Source organism: Rissa tridactyla, chromosome 4 (genome assembly GCF_028500815.1).
Source record: "Rissa tridactyla isolate bRisTri1 chromosome 4, bRisTri1.patW.cur.20221130, whole genome shotgun sequence".
Lineage (NCBI taxonomy): Eukaryota > Metazoa > Chordata > Aves > Charadriiformes > Laridae > Rissa > Rissa tridactyla.
Window position 1 is genome coordinate 71,517,952 of NC_071469.1, and position 22,482 is coordinate 71,540,433.

Sequence of the window (22,482 nt, forward strand, 5' to 3'; positions counted from 1 at the left end):
GCTGGAGGACGCTGGCAGTGTGAGCTGTTCCCTGTGCCCTGCTAGGACAGGCTGGGCGAGGGGAGCAGGAGGAACCAGTTGTACGTGATCACCAGCAGCAGAGGCAAAGGAGCCACTTGCCACCTTTGGGGGTGTCCCTTCTTATGCCCCCAAACTCTTCTGGAGGTGCCTGCCTGGATGGTGACCTGGGTGCTAATGCTGGTACCTAATGCTGGTACCTGCTTTTCCCAGCCCGTGGAGCGTGGGCAGGGCCCTGTCTCTGCACCCCGGGAGCTCCCATCTCTTCCTCTTTCTTGGGCCGAGACTCTCCTCCTCCTCCCCAGCACCATCGCTGCAAAGCCCTGAGCTCCTGCCCATGGGCCTCTGCATCGCAGGTGTCCCCTTAGAGACGCAGTGCTTCACCAGCAGCTCTCAGGAGAGCCTGGCTGTGATGCCGGTGGTTGTTCAAGCTGGGCTCTGGTCTTAGATGTTAACGGACCGCTTTTTTCCCTACAGTTTTCCCCTGTACTGAAGCTGCCCGGGCTAAGGCTTGACTGGGAAAGATAGCCCTGTTGCTGGTTCCCAGGGAGGGGATCTCAGGTAAGGTGAGCCGTGGAGTCCTGCCAGCGCAGAACCACGGAGTGCTGCTCTCGCCCGGCCCTGGGCAGTAGCCGAAGTGGAAATGCAGGAGTGAGCGCTCACACAAAGCCTGAGGGTGGTACAGGTGGGAATTTGCCAACACTGTCCTCATGCATTGCCCCTGGGGCTTGCCAGTATGGGGCCAGATGTGGACATGTACATCAGGTGAGTTCATAGAATCACAGAATGGGTTGGGTTGGAAGGGACCTCCAAAGCCCATCAAGTCCAGCCCCCCTGCAGTGAGCAGGGACATCTTCAACTAGATCAGGTTGCTCAGAGCCTCATCAAGCCGGGCCTTGAATGTCTCCAGGGATGGGGCATCGACCACCTCTCTGGGCAACCTGGGCCAGTGTCTCACCGCCCTCAGTGTGAAGAACTTCTTCCTAATGTCTCATCTAAACCCGCCCTGCTCTAGTTTAAACCATTGCCCCTCATCCTATGGCTACATGCCCTTGCAAACAGCCCCTCCCCAGCTCTCCTGTAGGCCCCCTTTAGGGACTGGATGGGGCTCTAAGGTCTCCCCAGAGCCTTCTCTTCTCCAGGCTGAACCCCCCCAACTCTCTCAGCCTGTCCTCACAGCAGAGGGGCTCCAGCCCTCCCAGCGTCTCCGAGGCCTCCTCTGGCCCCGCTCCAACAGGTCCATGTCCTTCTTGTGCTGAGGGCTCCAGAGCTGGACGCAGTACTCCACGTGGGTTCTCACCAGAGCAGAGTAGAGGGACAGAATCCCCTCTCTGGATCTGCTGGCCACGCTTCTTTTGATGCAGCCCAGGATGTGATTGACCTTCTGGGCTACAAGTGCACATTGTTGGCTCATGTCCAGCTTTTCATCCACCAGCACCCCCAAGTCCTTTTCCACAGGGCTGCTCTCTATCACACCATCCCCCAGCCTGTACTGATGATGAGGATTGTCCTGACCCAGGTGTAGGACCTTGTACTTGGCCTTGTTGAACTTCATGAGTTTTGCTCGGGCCCACCTCTCCAGCTCATCCAGGTCCCTCTGGATGGCATCCTGTCCCTCTGGCCTGTCGAGTTCGAGGTACTGGTGCTGTAAGGCAGGGCTTGGTCCGTTGCCAAGGCACGGTGTAATGATAGCCCTGCTGTATCCAGGACTCTGGTGATCTCTGGTGCCTAAATTCAGCAAGACTCTTTTTTTTGGCCGGTGTAGATCTGGCCAGTGCTGAGAGCCTGTCCCTATGGGGAAGAGCCTGTGGCGGAGTCCACCTGAAGTCCACACGTGCTGAGCAGAAGCAGCACTGTGCGTGTATGCCAACCTGAGGTCCCTGCAGCACAGAGGCACATCCAAGTGCTGTTTCTACCTCACCCATCCCTCTCCTGATGCTGTTGGTTCATGCCCCCCGTCCCCACCTCCTGCCTGCTGCAACCCAGGTCCTCTCCAAGTCGATAGCTCATCTCTAAAGGATGCTCTTTTTAATTGTTGCTTGTCAGAAATAAACTTCTTTACCTGCCTGTCTTTTGTCTCCAGTTTGTGCAGAGTCAGAAAGGTTTTGTTCATTCTCGACCCTTGCTCCACCGTGACATCCATTGCGCAGTGATTGCACCAAAGCAGCATGTCCTGCTTCCTTGGCTTTGCCTGCCAAAGAGCTCCGGCGCACGCTGGCACTGTTCCCTTCTGCACCCACTGGTGTTTACACCCCTGTGCTCTTTTGATCCCCTGCTCCCCAGCAGCCTGGCTTCCTTTTCCTCCTGCACTGCTCGGAGTTCAGCCAGCATGAGGTCCAAAGCCTTCGGTCCAGGTTTCCTCACCACCCAAAGCCACTTTTACACCTCGCCTCCCCTTATGTGTAGTGGCTATGGATCTCCTGCCCAGTTCCTTTTCGGTTTCCTCATTGTAGCTGCCCTTCATCCAGTCCTGCTCCCGTAAGAAAATCCAGGCTGGGAGAGACAGCTGGAGTCATCCGGACAAATCCTAGGATCTCGCACTCCTTGCTTCGTTCTGGTTTTGGCCACGCAGTGAAGCCTTTTGGCTCACTGACCGGGCCCGGTTCTGGTTTTACTGGTCCAAGCACTGTCCTTTCAGCTGGCCCGCTGGGCCACGCAGCCCACCCCAGGCATCTGCTCTCCAGCAACGGCTCAAAGCCGAGAGGGTGACGGTCCAGTTTAGGATTTCCCAGGCCGTGAACCTGGAGTGTGTGCCCCAAGGCAAGCACAGACTTGGTGATACCGGAGAGACCTGCTCTGTTTTCCTCCAGTAACTGCACCTGACAATGTGAAACTTCAGAGGAGCAGTGTTTCAGGAACTTCCTGAAGATCTTATTCCTCTGAAGGCATCAGATGGCCGGGAACTCTGGAGGGCAGGAAATGCTTCAGTGGACAGTTATTTCTGGAGTGGGCAAGCTCTGCTCACTTCTTGGACCAGATTATTCTCTTAGGATGGGCCTTTTCCTTCACCTGCTCCCCAAAATCCAATTGCTCTGCACCCTGGGAATTGGGAACAGGGATGGTGTAACGTGCCAACATCTTCCCAGAGGTCTTCCAGGTGGATAACATCAGTGTGTGAGTCTCATTGAAATACACCTCCCAGAGGCCTCGACTATTAATGCGTGTTAACGTCTCATCAGGCTTCTCTGTTTCTGCCCTCTCCTTTAGCCCACACATGCCCGGGGAAGGAGAAGAGGCAACAGGTATTATTTTTCGTTAAAAATTCATTAAGAAATAGGGACAATGTGAAACCACAACGTATTTCCACGTCCATCACTTGCAGCAAAACACGACATCGGTAAGCGGAGAGCGCGTGAACGAGCAGGCGGTTCAGGAACGGCAGCTGCATATTTGTCCCAGTTGTCCCCTACCATCTGATTAAGGAACAAGTTATTTAATCATGCCATATAAAGCGTACTCCAACCCACTGACTAAATATAGCAGGTCATTTCGAAATAACGCCTTTGCTTTTTGCGTGTCCCGCTTGTTTGTGCGAGGAATTGTAGATGGAGGAGAAAGTGCTGCCAAGCCAGTCGCTGCGAAGGGCTGCGCAGTTGGGACAGTCGGAGCGTTTGTAGCCCGGGGGGAGAGACAAGCACGGCCATCGGACACCGCCGGAGCTGTCAGCAGGATTTGAACCGGGCATTAATTAGCAACGAGAGCTACACGGGGGCTGGAGTTAAACTGCAGGACCATAAAGCTGACGCAGAGTGGTAATTTTCGTGCTGTTTAGTGTCTGTATGTTGAAAATAGATGCTACAGGTGTTCTTACAGCAGGAAGAAATGTAATATATTTCAGTTTAAAAATGTAATTTCCAGCCGAAGCTGCTCCTGTTAAGTCTCTTCAGCTCTGCAAGGCCCTGTCTGTAGGCGAAAGCATTTTCACACCGGTAAAGCTGTACATCAGCCCTCCCCCCCGCCTTATATTATCAAGTGTGATAAATGATTTAATCGCAAACAGGATTCCAATTAGAATTTGTAATTTATTAAAGGAACAAAGGCAAGCAAACAGCGCTGGGTGTGCCGGGGGTCTCTGCTCAACCAAGACACACACCTTACAGACCCCATTTTTGGTTTATATCTCCTATACTAATACATATTCATAACTGCCTCTAAAATGGTTGACCCTTGCCAAAAATGGGTGTATCCCCCCTCTTACAGGTCACTATGCAGATAACAACAGGACTGGTTTAAGTTGGTATTCTAGAATGTTCGCCAGGTGGCTCCTGCAAAACACAGACACGACAGACACACCGTCTCGTCTGTGGCCATACAGACAAAACAATCAAAGGTCACACTTCACCCTGTGGCCCTAACACTGTTCCACACTGACACGAATCAGTTAAGCACATTTCACATCAAGGTACTGCATTTTACCCCAGTTCACAAAAAGAAAAAAAATTTAAAAAAGAAAAAAAAAAAGCACATTTCTTTGCAGTCATGCAGTAAGAGACGAGGGCTGTTGCTGGCGGAGTTATCTCGGAGCAGGAAGATGAACATACTCCAACAGATAAACCTTTCTCCAGGAGGCTAGGCAGGAGCCGAAAGCACTAACGATTTAAAAGGAGCGAGTAAAGAGCACGAAAACGTGGGGTTGTACAGCGTACGCCGCCGCTTCTTGCTCGTGCTCAGGTAAGGGCGGTTGGTGGAGATGAGCTGCCTCCGGCTGGCGTCCCTGTGCCACGGGGGTTCCCTGGACGCATAAATGCTCCCTGGGCAGGGCCAGGGCTCTGCCTGCCCTGTGCTCCTCTGCAGGGAGCCATGCGAATCCTGGCTTCACCAACGGGCATCACCGACGGGCATCACCGACGGGCATCACCGACGGGCCTCAGCCAAGGGCAGAGGCAGCGTTTTGGCTGGAGCAGCGGCAGCTGGTGGCGGGGGGGCAGGGAGAGGGCACACAGCCCCGCCACGTCAGCCATTTCTCACGCCCATGGGAAGCTGCTTTGGTTTCTTGCCTTTGGGAAAGTTGGTTTTTTTTTTTCCCAGAGGTTCCCTCCTTGTGCACCTCTATTTGCTGGAGCAAATACGTTCGTGCTCGGTGCTGCATGTGCTGCGCTGGGTGCCCCCGCGGACGCCGGCGGGGGCTGGACCTGACGCAGCCCTCTCCTGTGGGGCTTCTGCTGTGTTCCTGGGCCGGGGGCTGGTGCTTCTCCGGGACGGCAGAGATACCTCTTTCCGCCAGTCCCAAAATCCAGATCTCCCCCTGGGCACAGATCACCTTCCCGAGGTGGGGAGCCCGACACCGCCCTCCCGGCATGGCTTGGAGCGCCCAGTAGAGCATCACTCGGTGTTGCACGGATGGTGCTGCTGTGTCCGAGAGCTTCCCTGCCCCTTCGTGCCACTGCTCTGCCTCACGACGGAGATGGAGCAGTTCTGGCCTGAAATGCCATCTGAGGAAATGCCACTGTGACAACAAGCGTGATGCAGGACAGGGACAACCCCCCACATGGGCTGATGCGCAGGAGGCTCCTCTGGAAAGCATGGATTCGCAGATGTCCCAGCAATTTCTGACTTGACGAGGCAGCAGCCTCTGGCACCAATGCGTCCCTTTTAGTGCCGCATCAGCACGCAGCAGGAACAGGGAGCTCCCAGCTCATGGCCGCAGCCAGCGCCAGCCTCAGGTGGCATCAGAAATGGCTTGGTGGAGGGTGGGACATGCCCACTGCCTTCGTGTGACTGAAACATCCCTCCCTTCCACCCCTATCGAGGGTGGTTGCCTTTCCCTTGGCCGCAGAGGTCCAGGAAAAGGCCTGGCCATGTCTTGGAAGACCCGTGTCAGGTGTCCATGGATGGATGGATGGATGGATAGGTGGGTGGGTGGATGGATGGACAGATGGACGATGGATGGATGGATGGATGGATGGATGGATGGATGGATGGATAGGTGGATGGACAGATGAATGGACAGATGTACGATGGATGGATGGATGGACAGATGGAGGATGGATGGATGGATGGATGGATGGATGGATGATGGACGGATGGATGGATGGATAGACAGGTGGATGGATGGATGAATGGATGGATGGACAGATGGAGGATGGATGGATGGATGGGTGGGTGGATGGATGGATGGGTGGATGGACAGATGGATGATGGACTGATGGATGGATGTCACCTGCTGGGGCAAGTGACGGCTGGGAGCCAGGGAGCAGGCCGGGGCCAAGGGAAGCAGCAAAGTGGAGCAAACGCTGCGGGGACACTGGGGTCCTGTAAAACCCGCGGGGGCACAAACAGGGACCCCACGGAGGACAGGGCCGCGCCCGGGCTGGGAACACCCCCACGGCGGGGACCTGCCCCGCCCCGGCCCCGCCCATCCCCGTTGCCATGGCAGCGCGCGCTCCCACAACACCTCAGCGGCAGGCGGAAGTAGATCCGGCGTCAGCCGAAGGCGCGGAAAGTAGTTCCCTGGTGACGGCGGTGCCGCGACCCGGAAGGACGGAGGTATCCTCGGGGCTCGCCGTATCCTTGCGCAGAGCGGCGGCCCCGGCGGCGGGAGAGCGGCGCCCGGCCCGGCCCGCCGCGGCCCCGGCATGTTCAAGAACACGTTCCAGAGCGGGTTCCTCTCGGTGCTGTACAGTATCGGCAGCAAGCCGCTCCAGATCTGGGACAAGAAGGTGAGGCGGGGTCGGGGGAGCAGCGTGGCGGCTCGCCGCCGCCGCCCGGGGCAAGACCTGCGTGGCGAGACGAGGGGCCGCGGCCCACGGGCTGGGGCCCGGGCACCCGTGGGGCCGCCCTCGGCAGGTTACTGGTAGCCCCCCGGAATTTTGGTTTGGTTTTTTTTTTTTTTTTTTTTTTGGAGGGGAATGTGTTACTGTAAAAGTATCTTCTTTTCTACCTTCGCTGAGCAGCAGAGCCCCGCCGGGAGAGCAGGCCAGCCCGGTGTCAGGAGATGCAGCACGGCAAGAGGCTGCAAAAAGTGTCAAACACATGAAACAGGCAGCAGAAAACAAAATTACGCTTCCCCGCGGTCGCTGGGTGTAACTGAGATGGGGGGGTCTTCTCTCATATATGACCTACTGTTAAAATAAGCTTGCTAAAGGTATTTAAAGGTAGGCCATGTGGCAGCTTTTAGGGTGTACAAGAAATCATGAATGTTTGATCTGTTTATTTTCCCTTCCTACCTGTTTCTAGAGTGGCTCTGTTTAGGGTCCTCTGCCTTCTCCCAGGTACCTCGCATCAGGGTGCCTGTATCAGGACATTTGGAGGTGTTGAGATCTGCTGCTTCCTCCCTGTTAACAAACCACCCATGGTTGTGTTTCTGCCTAAAAGTGATTCTGCAAAACGCTTGTTACACTCTCTGAGAGAAGGCTCCCCTCTCTGAGGTTACGATGGGTACGCGGTTACTTGTGCTCGAACCTAACCTGAACTTCTTGTGGTTTCCTCAGGAATGAAAGCCTTCAAGGCAGTTCAGCAGACAGCAGTGTTGTTTGACCTCAGTGGGCGCACGTGAGCATTTACAAGTCATGGGATAGGGGACAGGCAGCACAGACCCATCCCGTTTCCCATCAGTGGGGTACCCACGCAGCTCTGAGAAGAAATGGGTTGCCCCACGATAGCCTGGCTGTGTGCATGTGCCAGTGTTGGGGCTTTTGCACAAATATTCGTGACTTTAAAAAAGGATCGGCACTTATTTGGATTGTGTGAGGACAGGGCACGTTAGAGACTCTTAGACAAAGGGATGTAGTCTGCCTTCAGCTTGGATGAAGCCACGAGCAATCTGGGCTGACCCTGCTCGGGGGTGGAGGTTGGACCGGAGACCTCCTGAGGTACCTTCCAACATGAATTGGCCTGCGCAGGATGATACTATTGCAGTTGTGCAGCTCGTGGGGTGGCCAGCAGGAACTCTGCTTGCAGGGTGGACGTAAGCAGCAGTCCATTCAGGTGCCATAGTCACTGGATTGGCCAGAAAGAACTGTTGAAAAATGTTCTTAGGAACAGCAGCTGGGTGCGCAGGCCGTCTCCATCGCGTGCTGTAGGTCTTGCCTGTGGCTGGGCTCCTCTGGCACTGCCCGGAGGCAGCCGCCCTGTGTCCTTGTGAGCAGCAGGGCTGTGTGTGGGTCCTCTTCCTCACTCAGAGGTCTGTCTGTCCTGAGGAAGTGCGGCCAGCTTGGGGGAGCTTGTTGTGAGGATCACCCTGCTCACAAAGGTGTGGCATGAAACCAGAGTGGGTTTTCTGCCTGTGGATATCAGCATCGCTTGCTCTTTCACCTTGCTTTTCCATTTAAAAGGAGTTGGGCTGGTGGGTCTGTAATAGCTTTGGCATTCCTGATCTGACACCCTTGGTGTATTTGCAGCAGCAGGAGGCAAAGGGCGGCACTTGGAGCATCTTGCTGCCTTGGAGCTGAGAAAGAAGAGTACCTCAGGTCTTCATTCCACTGCGCACGGGTGTCGTCTCCCCTCCTCAGCCCCTTCAGAAAATCCTGCTCGTGCTGCTGACTGGTGTGTTGTGTAGTGCAAAGGCTAGGTGAACTCGGAGCGTGGGGAAGTGCCACTGATGGTTTGGGTGCTGATGGCCTGCTGCAAGCAGGGAGCTGGGTGCTAAGCGGCTGATGAAGCCTCTCTGGCCGGAGGCAAGAACTGTCAGCAGAGGGGTACGCTGGCAGGCCTCGGGCAGCGATTTCACAGAATGAGTAGATGTCCAGAAATGGTGAGGGATTTTTCCAGTGGGTTGGTTTGTTTGTTTGTTTATTGGAAAATGCTGATATGTCCAAACCCAGACATCCCAGGAATGGTCCAGCTCTGGCATCGCCACAGGAGGGGGTTAGGGTTGGGGCTTCTGGAAAAATCTCTTTGCAGTAAGTGATTGCTGCTCTCTTCAAGGGTGCATAAAATGCACCTGTAGTTTTGGTGAGAATTGGAAACGAGGGATTTCATGTTCTCCCACATCCTAGGTGAATGCCCTGATTACTGTATTCATAGCTGTCCTAATGTGGACTCTCTTATCCTTGCAAAAAGTACCAGCAGACAGCAACAATTATTTAGTTAGTTAGTTAGTTCTTAGGGAATCTCAAGCTTTTGTGACATGGGGAAAACCATTTCTTGTTCGGCCCTAGTAGGATGTGCACTGCTTGTACTGATGGAGACAGTGTAAAGTAGAGGCTTCTTCATTTGATGTAGGTGTAGAAATGGGGCACTGGAAGCTTTTCCTTGTTTTTCCTTTTCACCTCCCTCTAAGTAGTAGGATACAGTCCTTCCCTTCTCCCTCAGGGGCTGTAGGTAAGCTCTGGGCAGGCCTTGGCAGCAAACCCTGCCAAGCCCAGTCTGTCCTGGCTGCCAGCATCCTGTCTCAGGGGACTCCGGCAGGACTGAAGTATCCAGACCTTGGTAGGAGCGCGGTGACTGTCCCACTGTCCCTGCAGGCAGAGGTTCTTCCTTCACCCTCATCTGCAGAGAGCCAGTAACTGCTGGCTGCGCTCTCTTCTCCTGCCTTTCAGCACCGTGTGTGCCTGGTTTGGAGACCTGTTTGCCAGGTGTTTTCTGTTTGCCTTCCAGCACTTTGTTGTTCAGAGCCCTCTCTTCATTCTTGCAGCGTCCTGCCACCATGGTCCCCCTGCTGATGCATGGAGACACACTGACCAGTCTCCCGGGGACTCGCTGACGCTTTTGTGCACAGCAAATGGGAACGGTTCAATGAAAGTTGTCAAACCTATTGATCCTCTTGCTGATTTCTCCATATTCCTTCTGCTGGCACATCGACGTGGAATGTCATTAGCAATTTTAAATGCTGTTGGGAGGGCGCAAGGTCAGCTAGTGTTCAATGCCTGCCTGAATGTCAAATGTGTGCTCTGCCACCAGGATGCAGATTGGAATTTCCCTGAAAAGCACGGCCGGGATCAAGTCCCTGTGAACTCTCTTGCAGCCCTCCTCTGACTCGTTAGCTCTCTCGCACAGCATCCTTGTCCAGGTTGTCCCAGATCTCTGCATCTCGAGTACAGCAGCTCACTCCTCCTCCCCAAACCCACATGTGCCAAGCAATAACAGCACAGCCAGGTCACTCCTGCATTTGCCTCCTCTTTTGCCCCTTCTCCCTTCCTGGGGGGAGGAGGTGGCATAAGGGCCTCCTGCCTGTTCTGGACCCACTACTGGCTTTGAGAAGTGCTGGCCTGTCCCAAGGCGAGAGCGTACCCATGCCTATGGTAGTCTGGGCAATGGTGCTGGCGTGTTTCAGCTTGCTGTTGCTGGCACAAGCCCATCGCCTAACAACGGAGTGGCCGGCAACAATGCGGGAGCGAGCCTCCAGAGGTCGGCCTCGGACTGCGGTGTCCCGTCTGCCAGCAGGTGGGCGGCTGGGCCTGGGGAGGATTACCCCTTTCTGCTTTTCCTCTGGTCTTTGTTACGTTTGACTAGTGTTGCTAGCAGCAAGGGCAGCCTCAAGAAGCATATATGTTCAGACACAACTGTCTGTGAAGCTGCTGCTTCCTCCAAACCCTGTGAGTTTTGAGGTTCGCATCTGCAAAAAAAAAGCTTTTCCAGTTTGTCTTTAGGCAGCAGGTACCTTCCCAGTTATCCTGATTCAGACAGTATTGGACATTTGAATAACTTTTTATTTTCTAAGAGGGCTATTGCCCTTTTTTCCAGCTTCAAAAATCCACCTTCTTAGGCATAAGATGTCTAGAAAATATTGACCAAGTAGAAATGTGGAGTGTTTTGTTTAGATTTCTAAAATTTTCTGAAATCTTTTTATTCTGAGCTTCCATGAGGTAGGGGAAAGCCCCTGAAGACTGGGACCCCTTGCTGAGTAGTGACTGCGAGCACGGCATGACTGTCCCTCCTGCCCTGCACCGCACCAGTGCTGGTGGCTGTGCCTGATGGAGCCGGAGGTCACCTCTTGGTCTGTGCGAGCTGGTTGGGACGGGACCTCCAAAGCTGGCAGGGAAAGAGCCGTGCTCCTCTGGCTGTGACCAAGACATGTCCTCCGTCAGGGAGGTGGTCCTGGGGCAGGCAGGAGGCAAGCTCAGCCTGCTCTGGGGAGCCGGGCTCTGGAGTGAGCCGAGGGGCTGAGTTGGGGTGTTTGGCATCACTGAGTCCCAGAGAGCAGCGCTTTGAGCCACTGTTGGTGGTAAGCACTTCTGATGCCGTTCGGCCTTATCTTACTGAAATGGTGAGGCTGCTTGGACTTCTGATCCGGCTGGTGCTGGATGTCATGCTCCAGATGTCTGTGTGACTGTCCTGCCAGCGACGGCTGCAGGGACGTGCAGACAGGCTGGCTTTTGTGCGAAAGGGCGACCTGGCCACCGTCTCCTCGCAGCTGGGCAGTAGGGCAGCTCGCAGAAACTTATACTGAGCTAGGCAGGAGTAGGAGGAGGGGCTCTATTGCAGTCTGGCTGTTTTGTACTTACCTCCTGTCTTATTTGCTGTTTTTCATCCTGTTTCTGGCAATGCTGAGGAGGAAGAGTGGCTTCTTTTCATTGTCCTTGTAATCTGGGGAAGGAAAGCCTTCACAGGCTAAGGAAGGGGACCTGGTTACAGATAGAAACACTGCTGACTAATTGGTTTAGCTGGTTTTTGTCTTGCTGTCCTCTCCAGAGAAGCCTAAACCTGAAGCTTTTTCCCTCTGTGGAGCCATAAGCTGTCCTCAGTGAAAGCTGTTTTACAGTGGTGTGGAGGCAGGCTTTGTTGTGCACTACTGTCACCTGCTTAGGCGGGGATATTTCCCAGTGTTAAGTCTGCATGCTGTATCCTCGTGGCTTCCAGCATTTATTTTCCCATATGCCAGTCACTGCTTCAAATATAGAGGGGCGCGCGATGCTTCCGTGGGGCTGGTGATTTTATTTAAGATCCAGACCTTGGGCAGTTGATTTCTCCTGAACAGACCTATAAATCCCTGGGAGCTGCATTTGATGCAAAGGGGAGATACGGGTATCCTGTAAGGATCCTCTCTCTGAGCTTCGTATTTTCTAGAAGTATCTGTGTCGGCTTGAAGCAAGAGTTAAGAGCAGCCTGGCAGGGTAAGCTGCGATCTCATGCTTATCACCAGCAGCCGGGGGATCCAGGCTGAGGTTTCTTGAAACTGCTTAGTGTGGAGAGGGTCCAGGGGGAGTGGGCTGCTCACAGGGCTTGTCTCTTTCTTCCAGCAAATGTATGCAACATCACCCAGGTAGGGCCCTCTGAAGAAATGAACTTGGAAGATTAATTGCTAAACCTATAAGTCATTTTGTAGCTCATGACTGGAACCATCCCATTAGAAGCTTAATGTATCCTTTATATTAGCAACAGTGATAGGTGCTAATGAAATTAATTCATGGAGCCGGAAGGAGCATTGCAATTCGCTGATCTAGCATTGAGGAAGAGCAGAGGACTTAATTAGCAAAAGTGCCTTTTAAATGGAGATAAATTTGATGGGAAGTAAGCTGCTTCATTAAAATAAAAATAAATCCTCAGACCCTGGGATTCAGCCATGTTGCTTGTGGAGAAAAATGAATTTGTGTTGGCTGCTGGCTCTGGCCCTCTCCTCCCTGAGCTCTGTGGGGAGCTGGCTGCATCCGAGTAGACAAATCCGTGTGCCTCTCAACAGAGCAGATGATGGCTCCACGCTTGCGTATGCTGTAATTCGGAAGGATTTCAAGCAAGCTCTCCCCTGGTCCTGCTCTTCCACAGAGGCAGTCAGCCATACCCAGCAGTAGAGACTAAGACCCTGTGGTGACCGGTGCTGGTCCCTGTATTGCTTGTACTTGTTTTTACCCCTTATCCCACTCTAGTTTGATCTTGCTCTGACACTGTTATGTTTGTTTATTTGGGCCTCTAACGTGAGGCTTGAGTCACTTGTGTTCACTGTAGCGTATTTTGATAAATTGAAGTCTTGCACTCGGTGTCCATGCAGCATGCTGGGCCATAAACTCTTGGTTGGAGTGAGGGCACTCTGGGGTGGTGATTAAAGCCTTGGAAACAGCAATGTCCAGGACAATAGGAGCCAAGCAAATGTAGATGGGTCCTCCTGGGATCTTTTCCCCCTCTCTCAGTGGAGCTGTGGGCGTTGTTTCCCTCTCAAGTAACATCTGTGCTGACTGCCTACTCTTCTTCCAGGTGCGCAATGGCCACATCAAGCGAATCACTGACAATGACATTCAGTCGCTGGTGCTGGAGATCGAAGGAACTAATGTCAGGTAAGGGAGGGTGTCATCTTCTGCTCTAGTGTGCCCTGGGCACTTGGCCCTGGAGCAGAGTGAAAGATGTCGGTGCCCAACAGACTCTGCTGCAGTCTCTTTGTCAGTAAATTAAAGAATACGATACCCCTCCATGGCATTGTACTGTGCCTTTCCCTGGACATGCTTGCAGAGCTCTGTGTCATCCTCAGTGGGGCTAAGGGACAAAAAATAAAAGCAAAGTCCTGTTATTTTTCCATCACTTGGGGAAAGCAGCTCTATTTGAAACCCGGTCCCCAGGCAGTGCTGCCAATTACTGAGAAAGCAGCACTCCGCCTTCTGCGTCTTTTATTGTCTTGGGCCTGCTCTGCTGCGCTCCCCACGTGACAGCTGCTCTCCCGACGGCAGGAAGATCAAAGGGAGATTTATGAGAGGAGTTGCTTATGGTGCTTCACTTAGCAACCTCGTCTCCATCGACCGGGGAGAGAGACGCCAGTTCCATGAGCGGGCTCAGAGTCTCCAAGGCTTCTCCAGGGGTGATTCAGAGCATGGCGCTCCTTATAAGGGCAGTGGAGACTCCTCTCCTGCAGACAGGCTGAGCCAACGCTTCTCTTCCTCACAAGATGTGTTGATACAGAACTTGCCAGGCGTGATGTGTACTTCTAGGGCTCATGACCTCTGTTTTCCCAGCCATATAGAGCACACAGGGCCTCTGCTGTGCTCTGGAGAGCTCTACCTGTTCAGTCAATGGTAAGAGGAGGTTGTGTCAAGAAACAATGCTGACATGACCTTGAAACTGGGGAGGTGAAGGTGTTCAGGAAGGTGTTTCATGCCCTGGGTAAGAAAAGTGGGATTTGAAATGCATTCTTAGGGCCTTTTATCTTGTTCTCGCTGCAGCTACCTGCGAAACTCTCCCTCCTGTTACAGGAAGCCTTGCTTGTTGTTCTCAGCAACAGCTGTCTTTTTCTGCCTGTCCTCCAAGACTGCGTTAGGTCAAGGGAGAGACTTGGGACTCAGGCTGCGTGCTGTGTGAGATCCTAAAGTGTTTTTCTGTCCTTCTCAGTACCACGTACATCACATGCCCTGCTGACCCAAAGAAGACCCTGGGCATCAAACTACCTTTCCTAGTGATGATCATCAAGAACCTGAAGAAATACTTCACTTTTGAAGTGCAGGTGAGGAGCGGGGAGGCCCCTCCAGAGACCAGTGAGGAAGGTGCCAGGGAGCTCACAGTCTTATGCTGGAACTTGTCTCAGGCAGCGTGTCATCCCCAAAACAATTTTGCTTTTTTGGACATGTGATGCGTCAAGTCTTCTGCTATGGGAGCATCAGTCAGCTTACAAGCACGTTGTTGTTATTCCTGAAAATGGGTTTGTTTCTTGTGTTAAAGATACTTCTGCTGTGAAATGGAGGGGTTGGGATTAGGAGAGCCCTCTTTCAGAGGCGGGTAGAGCCGGAATCTGGAACAGCTGCTGTCTCGGGGAGCTGTGGGCCCCTGATGCCTGGGTTAGCAGCCTTCCTTCCTTGCCCCAGGTGCTGGATGACAAGAACGTACGCCGGCGTTTTCGGGCAAGTAACTACCAGAGCACGACTCGGGTGAAGCCCTTCATCTGTACCATGCCCATGCGGCTGGACGATGGCTGGAACCAAATCCAGTTCAACCTGTCAGACTTCACACGCCGGGCTTACGGGACAAATTACATCGAGACCCTGAGAGTTCAGGTGAGAAGCAGGCGCATCCTGCCCACAGAAACCAATGGTTGGTAATCTTCCTGCTGGTTGGGACAGCCTTGCTGTATATTGGGAATCCGGGTTTCACCCTGACTGGTTCTTTTGCCAGTCCTGCTCTTTGCAGAGCACTGCGGGAGGGGAGCAAAGGCACAACCGAGGCAGCAGAGGTCTTGGTGCTGCCTCACTTCACTGGACGAAACTGGGATGAAGGAGCCCATTTCCATCTTGTTTCTCTTGCTGGCTGTCAGTTAGGGTAAGAGTTCCAGTCCCCCTAAAGTTCCCCGCGATGTGCCACGTATCCTGCTGGGGGGAGATCTGCTGGGAATTAGCCAAGTGCTGCCTTACTGCCCAGATACACCAGACAGCCACTGGCCAAGTGGAAGCCTGGCTCGTAAAGCCCCGGGGTGTATGTAATCCTGGTCAAGCTTGTTTCCTAGTGCAGATGGAGTGACTCTGCCTTCACCGAGCCCCTCGGACCAGAGCTGGTGCAGCGTTTGTTCCTGCTGAGGATGTGACGCTTTTTCCATATGCTAGGGATTCATGCTTGCTGTGTCCAGTGGCACGTGTTATTTTGAGGAATGCCTGTGTGCGGAGTGTGCCTGTGCTTTAGTATGGTGGGACTGCTGCAGTTCCTTGTGGGCTTGCCCTGAAATGAGCAGGCAGTCCACTGGGAAATGTCTGCCTTCTCACATACCCATGACGGGGACTGGGGCGACTCCTTTGCTGCCAGCTGATAGTGGAGGCAGCGCAGGCTGGACAGTCTCATTCCTGACCTCAGGGAGGCCCTGAAGAGGGAGTGTTAAAAATGCAGCGAGCTGAAGCTGACAGTGTTGTAGCAAATGCTGATATCAGCAGAGAAGTGGAGGTGTGTTCATAGCAAAGAACCCTCTAAGCAACTAAGGTAGATCTCAATTTGCAGAGATGCCAGAGCTTGGCCGAATCTCTTGAGCCAGCTTCCCTCACTGGAGAGAGCATCTAATGCAAAGCAGAGGGCATGGGCCAACATTTCTTCTCTGATTCCTTGTCAGACTCAGAGAGAGGCAGTGAGGGCTTTTCTAGAGCTGCTGAGCCAAGGAATCCAGGCTGTTGCAGGACAGCGAAGCTGGATGTGGAAAGAGCATATGGAAAATGGACTGACTCTTTGTTTTGACTCTCAGATCCATGCCAACTGTCGCATCCGACGAGTGTACTTCTCTGACCGGCTCTACTCAGAGGATGAGCTTCCAGCTGAGTTCAAGCTGTATCTGCCTGTCCAGAACAAGGCCAAGGTGAGCTAGCAATGGGCAAGGAGAGTGGGAGCAGCAGCTGGGCCAGGCTAGCATTCCTCCTGCTGCCTTCACAATCCAGAGTTTCTTCTAGCCACAGAGCTCTTGCCAGCTTTGGCCACCGGCCAGGGAGCACCCTCGCTGTTGCCAGGGTGAGCAGTTTGTTGGGGGTGCCTTGCTGAGTGGCTTTCCTGCCACATGGACATTGTCATTCCCATCTAAAAGCAGTGAGCTGTGCAGCTGCTCCCCATGTTATTCCTGTTCGGGTTGAAGGACTCTGGGCAGGGTGGCAGCCTCCTGACATCTCTCCGGAGCTTTCAGCTGTGACTCAGCATGGTGGCTTTGCTCTTCAGAGCTAGCTGCAGCTCCACAGTTTTCTTCCAGGAGAGGTGCTGTTTGTGTCCCTCTAGCCCAAACTTGCTCCCCTCTGATCTCTTCCCTGCCCAGTGCAGACGATGGTGCTATGAGGTGGGAAAGGCATCGGTGAAGTTGTGGCTGCCCAGCAGGAGGTGCCGACCTCTGCTCTTAAGGTGATGAGAGAGGATTCCCTGGCATATCAGCAGCAGTCCTGAGGCTTGGGAGGAAGCACTTCTTTGCCAGGGCAAGCTTGTCCCAGTGCAGATGCTGCTTCTAGCAGAGAAGATTCCTGGGCGAAATCTCAAGGAGCTGAGGGAGGATTTTGGGTGCTGATCTTAGTGGGAGGTAGAAGGCGGTGTTAGCAGTAGGTGACACCTCTGGGGAACTTCCAACTGCCTTCTGGGCTGTAGCAGCCTCCTGGGGGTGTCTGGGGAATGCTTGGAGCCCTCACAGTACAGTTGTCCTGGTGCTGCCGAGTCTAATGAAGTGTTTCCTTTTTTCTCCCTGTTCTATCCAGCAATAACACCACACTTGGAAGAGATGCAAGAAATGTTTGCAGTCAGTAGGAAAACAAAAGCAGGCGGAAGAAAAGGCCCTGCTGAGACCAAGTTTTAGATCAGCTCACCTTGCCTGGGGTAACTTTGATTCATCTGGTATTCCTCTTCTGGACAGGACACAATTAACCATGTAACAGGTCTGGGACTATGTTGGTGTGCAAGTTGTACAGAATCGGAGTTTGCCTAGCTGTTCTAAAGTGCTGAGCCTAAACACCGCGAGTGGCCTGGTACCTGATCTTGTGTTGCACAGTGCCTGCTCCAAGTGGCCACTGTGCCTCCAAAGAGAACACTCAGCAGGAGTTACGGGGTTAAGTGTGCCCTCTTGAAGACACCAATTTTATTTTTTTCCTTTCCTTGTTTTCCATCTCTTATTTTATATATGCTCTAAATATGGACATAATACTCACTTTTGGAAAGTTATTAAACATTTGACTTCTGGCTTCGTCCTCCTTTGATGGATCCTTTAACTTGCACATGTTAGTGCTTCAGAAAGTGCTGAAGAATTTTTTTAGGGAACCCAAATGTTAGAATTTGCCTCTGAATTTGACTTTGTCAGCCTCGCTGTTTAAGGGATAGCACAGATGCAGACAACACAAGAGAGGAAGAATGGTAAGGTTTTCATAGAGGAGATGGGATCTGTCTCCAGTTCACAAGGTTTGTGGTACTCTACCTATGACAAAATCTCATGCTGTTCACTTCTAGTACATGGAAATGGCTTTTTCATTCTCTTCTTGCTTGAAGCCATTTTCCCGGCAGTGACAAATTGGCCCTACCTGCCTGTTAGGACACCGCTGTGTTCCCTGTGTAGTTAAACAGCTCACTCCACCTCTCAACTAGGCCTTTTAGCAGCTACTTATAGCAAGAGGCACACAATAGTCTTCCAGCTGCCAAATTGTCCCTTTCCCCAGGGATCAAAGGGGAGGTTTAGCAAAGCAGCATAACAGGAGCGGAAGTCTTTTCCTGTGCTGAAGCTGCTCTTCCCTGCCTCCAACCAATATGCCTTTGTTGTGGAAAGGCTTGCAGAGGGGAGGCTGCAGACCTCTGCCAGTAACAGAGAGAGCCTGGCAGTAGCTGATGCCTTTCCTCGCTGGGGCGGAGCCCTCCACAGCGACTCTGGTGGGTAGGTACCAAAGGCGGGTCCTGATCCTTCCCTGGTGTTGGGCTGCGCAGTGAATTGGGAAGACTTCACTCTTATTGTCCTGTAAAACAAAGCTGGGCTCTCCCAGGACAAAGAGAGCCTGTTGGGGGACATCTGCCCCAGATTCTGGGTTTAATCCTGCCTGTTGGCGCTCCACCTGGTTCAAAGGTTTGGTACGTCTGTGCACCCTCACGGGCGGCAGCTCCTCTGTGTGGGCTGCACTTTACCTCTGTGGCCAGCTCTCGGGACACCTGTAATGCAGCTGCCTGATTTGCACTTCTCAAGCTAGTGGGCTTTGAACTGGAGCTGCTGACCCCATGCTGCCACGTGGTGCTGGATTGCACTTGCTGAAGGCTTTCTGGAGAAGAACTTTCCAATTTTCATAGCAGCCGGAGAGCTTGGTAGCTCTAAGGAGCCAAGCCAAGGAAGCCCACATGGGAAGGCACCATCCATCTTGCTTTGACGTTCTGTCAAGGCTTGGCCGGACTTGAGATTTGTTAAGTGGAATTGTCCTGTATTGTGTGCCAAGGATCCGCATTAATGAAGTCCATGGTGAGGCTTTCCTGCCATGTTTGCAGCTTGCCAGGGCTGGGGGAGCTGCTAGGGGAATCCATCCTTTCCCACAGGCCCGCCCTCATGAGCATGTGTTTTTGGCAGTCAGTGGTGGCCGAGCACTCACCAGGAGCTGCTGCTTTTTCCTGTCCCACTGGGGCCCATGCTCCAAATGAGTGACCTTCGTTCGTTAAGAGGGGCTGGGCTCCCCAGGGCCCCGAGCTGGCTGCCTCTGCGGAGAGATTAGGTGGGCCCTGCTGCCAATTCCTGCCTGACCTCTAGGAGCTGTGCCAGCAGTTTTGCTGGAATAAACTCCCAGCCTCAAACCCTTACAATCCATGCACGCCCTCTGTATGTTTTTTAATATGAAACAAAATATTGCGTCTTCCTGTTTACATGCTGCACAAAGTGGAGCATCATCAGATACTGGCTCTTTTCCTTAGGGCCAGACAGTGGGGGATTTAGGCCGTGTTCTTAAAAAATCTTCCTCTTCTAATCCCCCTCTCCCATCAAAACTTTAACTGTGAGTGAAGCTCTCCCTGTGGGAGAAGAGGATGCTGCTGGCAGCTAGGCCACAATATCACAGTCATTTCCTAGAGTAAATGTGCACCAGCAAAACTCCTGCGATGAAGCTCCCAGCTTCTTGCTGCTTTGGACACGCCAGCCGGGACGCGAAGCTCTCCTATGTGGAAAGAGTGGAGGAAGGCAGGAAGGACGTGGGTACAGAGATGGGAGGCTGCCCTGAGGACGGCTGCTGCCTGCGTGCTCCCGGGGCAGCCCCAGCTAGGTGCGAGGGGTGAGCAGAGCAGGGTTCTGCTTCAGTGCAGGCAGCCTGCGGAGAATAGGCCTTAAATATCTCCTCGTTCGCCTTCCTGCGGGTGGCCTGCTCATCCTTCCTGCTTAAGCCCTAATTGCAATGTCTAGTGGGAGAGAAAGGAGTCTTTCTTTGTGGGGAGCTCTGGATTCAACCTGGAGCAGAGTGGGGCCTGCACAGAGGTGAGTTTTCCTCGCCTCTGCTGGATTTTCACCTTCCTCTTCCATTATCTGGGGCAAGGTCCTGCACTTGGGCACTTGATCAGGACCCAAGGGTTTTTTACATCAAAGGCAAAGGTTCTCTTTGAAATCTCAGCTGCTGAAGGAGGGTTAGTGCAGGGGCTGCAGCATCTCAGAGCAAGACCCGGGGGAGTGACCCTCCTTGGGTTGGACCAGGGACCAGACATGCTCGCACTGAGCTGGAGCAGCTGGCAGGCACCGTGTGGTGCAAGCCAAGGCTGGGACATCCCTCGGCTCCGGTGGCTCTGCCTGGGCAGGTGGCAGTGTCTGGCAGGGGAAACAGGTGACAGGGTTTCCCTGGAAAGCTTTTGTCCGCTTGCTCTGCTACTGAGGCAGAAGCAGCCTGGGTGAGAGTCCAGCCCAGTGGAGTGGCAGGATACTGATCTGGGCTTCTGTCCCTGCCTATGGCCTTCCCTTTACTCTGTCTTCTTCCTATTAAGTAGATCCTGACACAAAGCACGGAGCTCTGATTGTGGAGGTGATATGCAGGAATCAAAAAAAAAATCTGGGCCAAACTTTGCTCCTTGCCCTTTCTGCCCCCCATTCTGCATCTCCCCGGATGTCCTGGGCCAAATGTTGTCGCCTTTGTAGAGGGATTGCACCTCCAGGGCGATGGTAATCCTCTGCAGCTGCTCTCTACCATGGTGGTGCTGGAGGGGAGGGCAATATTTATTTTGAGTTTTGCCATTGGCCACCGCCCAGGAAAAATGAGTGACGGTACTGGGGACTTTGGCCGCTTCTGCAGGCAGAAAGAGCTGATCTTCCTGCCCCGCTGGCGCCTGTGGGAGAGGGGTGAGAGCTTCCCCCAGCAGGCTGCAAAATGGGACCACACAAGCAAGACTTGATTTGGATGAGGGAGTGAGGGGCTGTGCACCCTGAGAGCTACCCTGGGCTGGGCGGGGAGCCCATCACCTCAGAGCCGCTAGAGGTGAGATGATGGACGCCAAGTTGTGCTGAAGCAGACCTGCAGACTGTCTGCTCCACCATCACCTCATGCATTGCCCCTGTGACCCCAGAAATGACTTTCCTCCCTGTGAGCTGAAAGGTCTGGCACCCCGGGGAGCGGAGCTGGTGGCTGTGGGGTGGGTGCGAGGCGGGGGTGACAGGCATGAGCAGCGCACGCGTGTGCCCGGCTCAATGCATCCCACCCAACAGCAGGACTGTGCTGGCACCGACCCCTGCACCCCGAAGCCTCAGTCCTGGCCTGCAGCGAGCACAGGCAGCAGGCTCAACCCCTCTCAGGGCCCCACAGCTCTTCCCTCTGTCCCCGGCGTCGTTTCCTCCGGCCTTGAGGCTGGCTGGTCGCTGCTCCGGCGTATCCCGGCCCCAGTTCTTCCTCTGGGCCGAGCCCGGCTTCCTCTCTGCTTTCCCGGTCCTCTCCTCAGCGGCGCGTGGGGGATCATGCCCTGGCTTGCATGGAGGAGGCAGGAGGAAGCGTGTTTTTCTCCTGTGACGGTGCCAAGCAGGCAGAGAGAGCCCCTGCCAGCCCTGGGGGATCACCCCATCACCCGTGCTCCAGCGGCGTGTGGAGCCCCGTGCCGCCGCGGCCAGCACTGCCCCGGCGTGGCAGGGCCCGGAGGACGCTGAGCTCCTGGGGTCTTTTCCAGGTCGGGCTTCTCTAGCCTATTTTTGGGAAGCTGGGAGGATCCACCTGGAAGCTGCCAGGATCCACCCCCGCCCCGCGGTGGGCTGGATGCTGGCAGGGCTGCCCAGTGCCTGCCAGGGCCTGGCTGAGCGGGACTTGGGCTCCCCCGAGCCACAAAAAGCCCTCTCCCTTGCAGCAGGTACATCCCTGCCCTCCCTGGAGGTCTTGCCATCCGTGGGTGGCCAGAGGCGAGCTGATCCCGCTGTGGGCATGCAGGGTAGAGCGGGAGCCTCCGGCAAAGAGCCTGGGCTCCGCTGAAATGCTGGGCTTTGTCTCCGGCAGGGTCGCTCACTGCTGTCCATGAGCGTTTCCAGATGGCCCAGGGCTCCTGGCGCCGGCTCCGCTGCAGCATCTGGGGAAAAGCGGGAGCGGGTGGGAAGTGATCTCCCAGCTCTCTGAACCCCGGGCAGCCGGGGCCTCTGCTCCCAGCGCCGCTAACTCCCCCTGGGGAATTGCTCCCAGCCCCTGTCCCACCCTGAGTCTGCAAGGAGCCCCCTGCCCTGCCGAGGGACTGCCCAGGGAAGGGGATGCCGTGAGCCTCTGGCCATCCTTGGCCGGCTCAGCTGGCTTCCCCTGCGAGCCTGGCATCTCTCCGGGTACCAGGCCTTGGGGTCCCCACCCCTGCATCCTGCCAAGCCCTTGGCGCCCCCGGGGAGACGGGGGAAACACAGCTGCCGTGGGAAATCAAGCTGTTGTCGGAAATGCATCTGCCACGGGAAGTGCATCTAGCGTGGGAAATGCATCTGCCGTGGGAAATGCATCCGCGCCGGCCTCGGGAGCTGCCTTTGCGGGGGTGGGGAGCAGCAAATCCCGTCCAGGCTTTCCTCCTGCCTCACCTTTTTGGCCAGGTTCGTGCTGTTCGGTAGCTCCCGGTGCTGGTTTGACCCCCGTTCGGGGCAGGCTGGGGGTGCCGGGCTGCCTGCAGCAGGGCTCCCCTTCCCGCAGAGCTGTGGTTCCTCCCACAGCCCCGGGGAGGACCCACGCAAGCACACATCTGGCCAAAATGGTCAAAAACGAATTGAAAGGAGTTAAAAGCCAA

The 22,482-nt window shown here is 54.4% G+C and overlaps 1 protein-coding gene across 2 annotated transcripts; it reads left to right on the forward strand.

Annotated features, from left to right (window-relative positions):
• Positions 1-6,443: 6,443 nt before the first annotated feature.
• Positions 6,444-17,493, forward strand: CFAP20 (cilia and flagella associated protein 20). 2 transcript variants are annotated; one of them, XM_054198529.1, is made up of 6 exons: positions 6,448-6,677; positions 13,087-13,166; positions 14,209-14,320; positions 14,679-14,867; positions 16,034-16,144; positions 17,016-17,493. In XM_054198529.1, exons 1-6 carry the CDS (start codon positions 6,594-6,596, stop codon positions 17,019-17,021), a joined length of 582 nt encoding a protein of 193 aa, XP_054054504.1. In that variant the 5' UTR covers positions 6,448-6,593; the 3' UTR covers positions 17,022-17,493. The 2 variants fall into 2 exon arrangements, with proteins under 2 accessions (XP_054054503.1, XP_054054504.1); XM_054198528.1 differs by lacking the exon at positions 17,016-17,493 and having other exon boundaries at positions 6,444-6,677; positions 16,034-16,153.
• Positions 17,494-22,482: the final 4,989 nt, after the last annotated feature.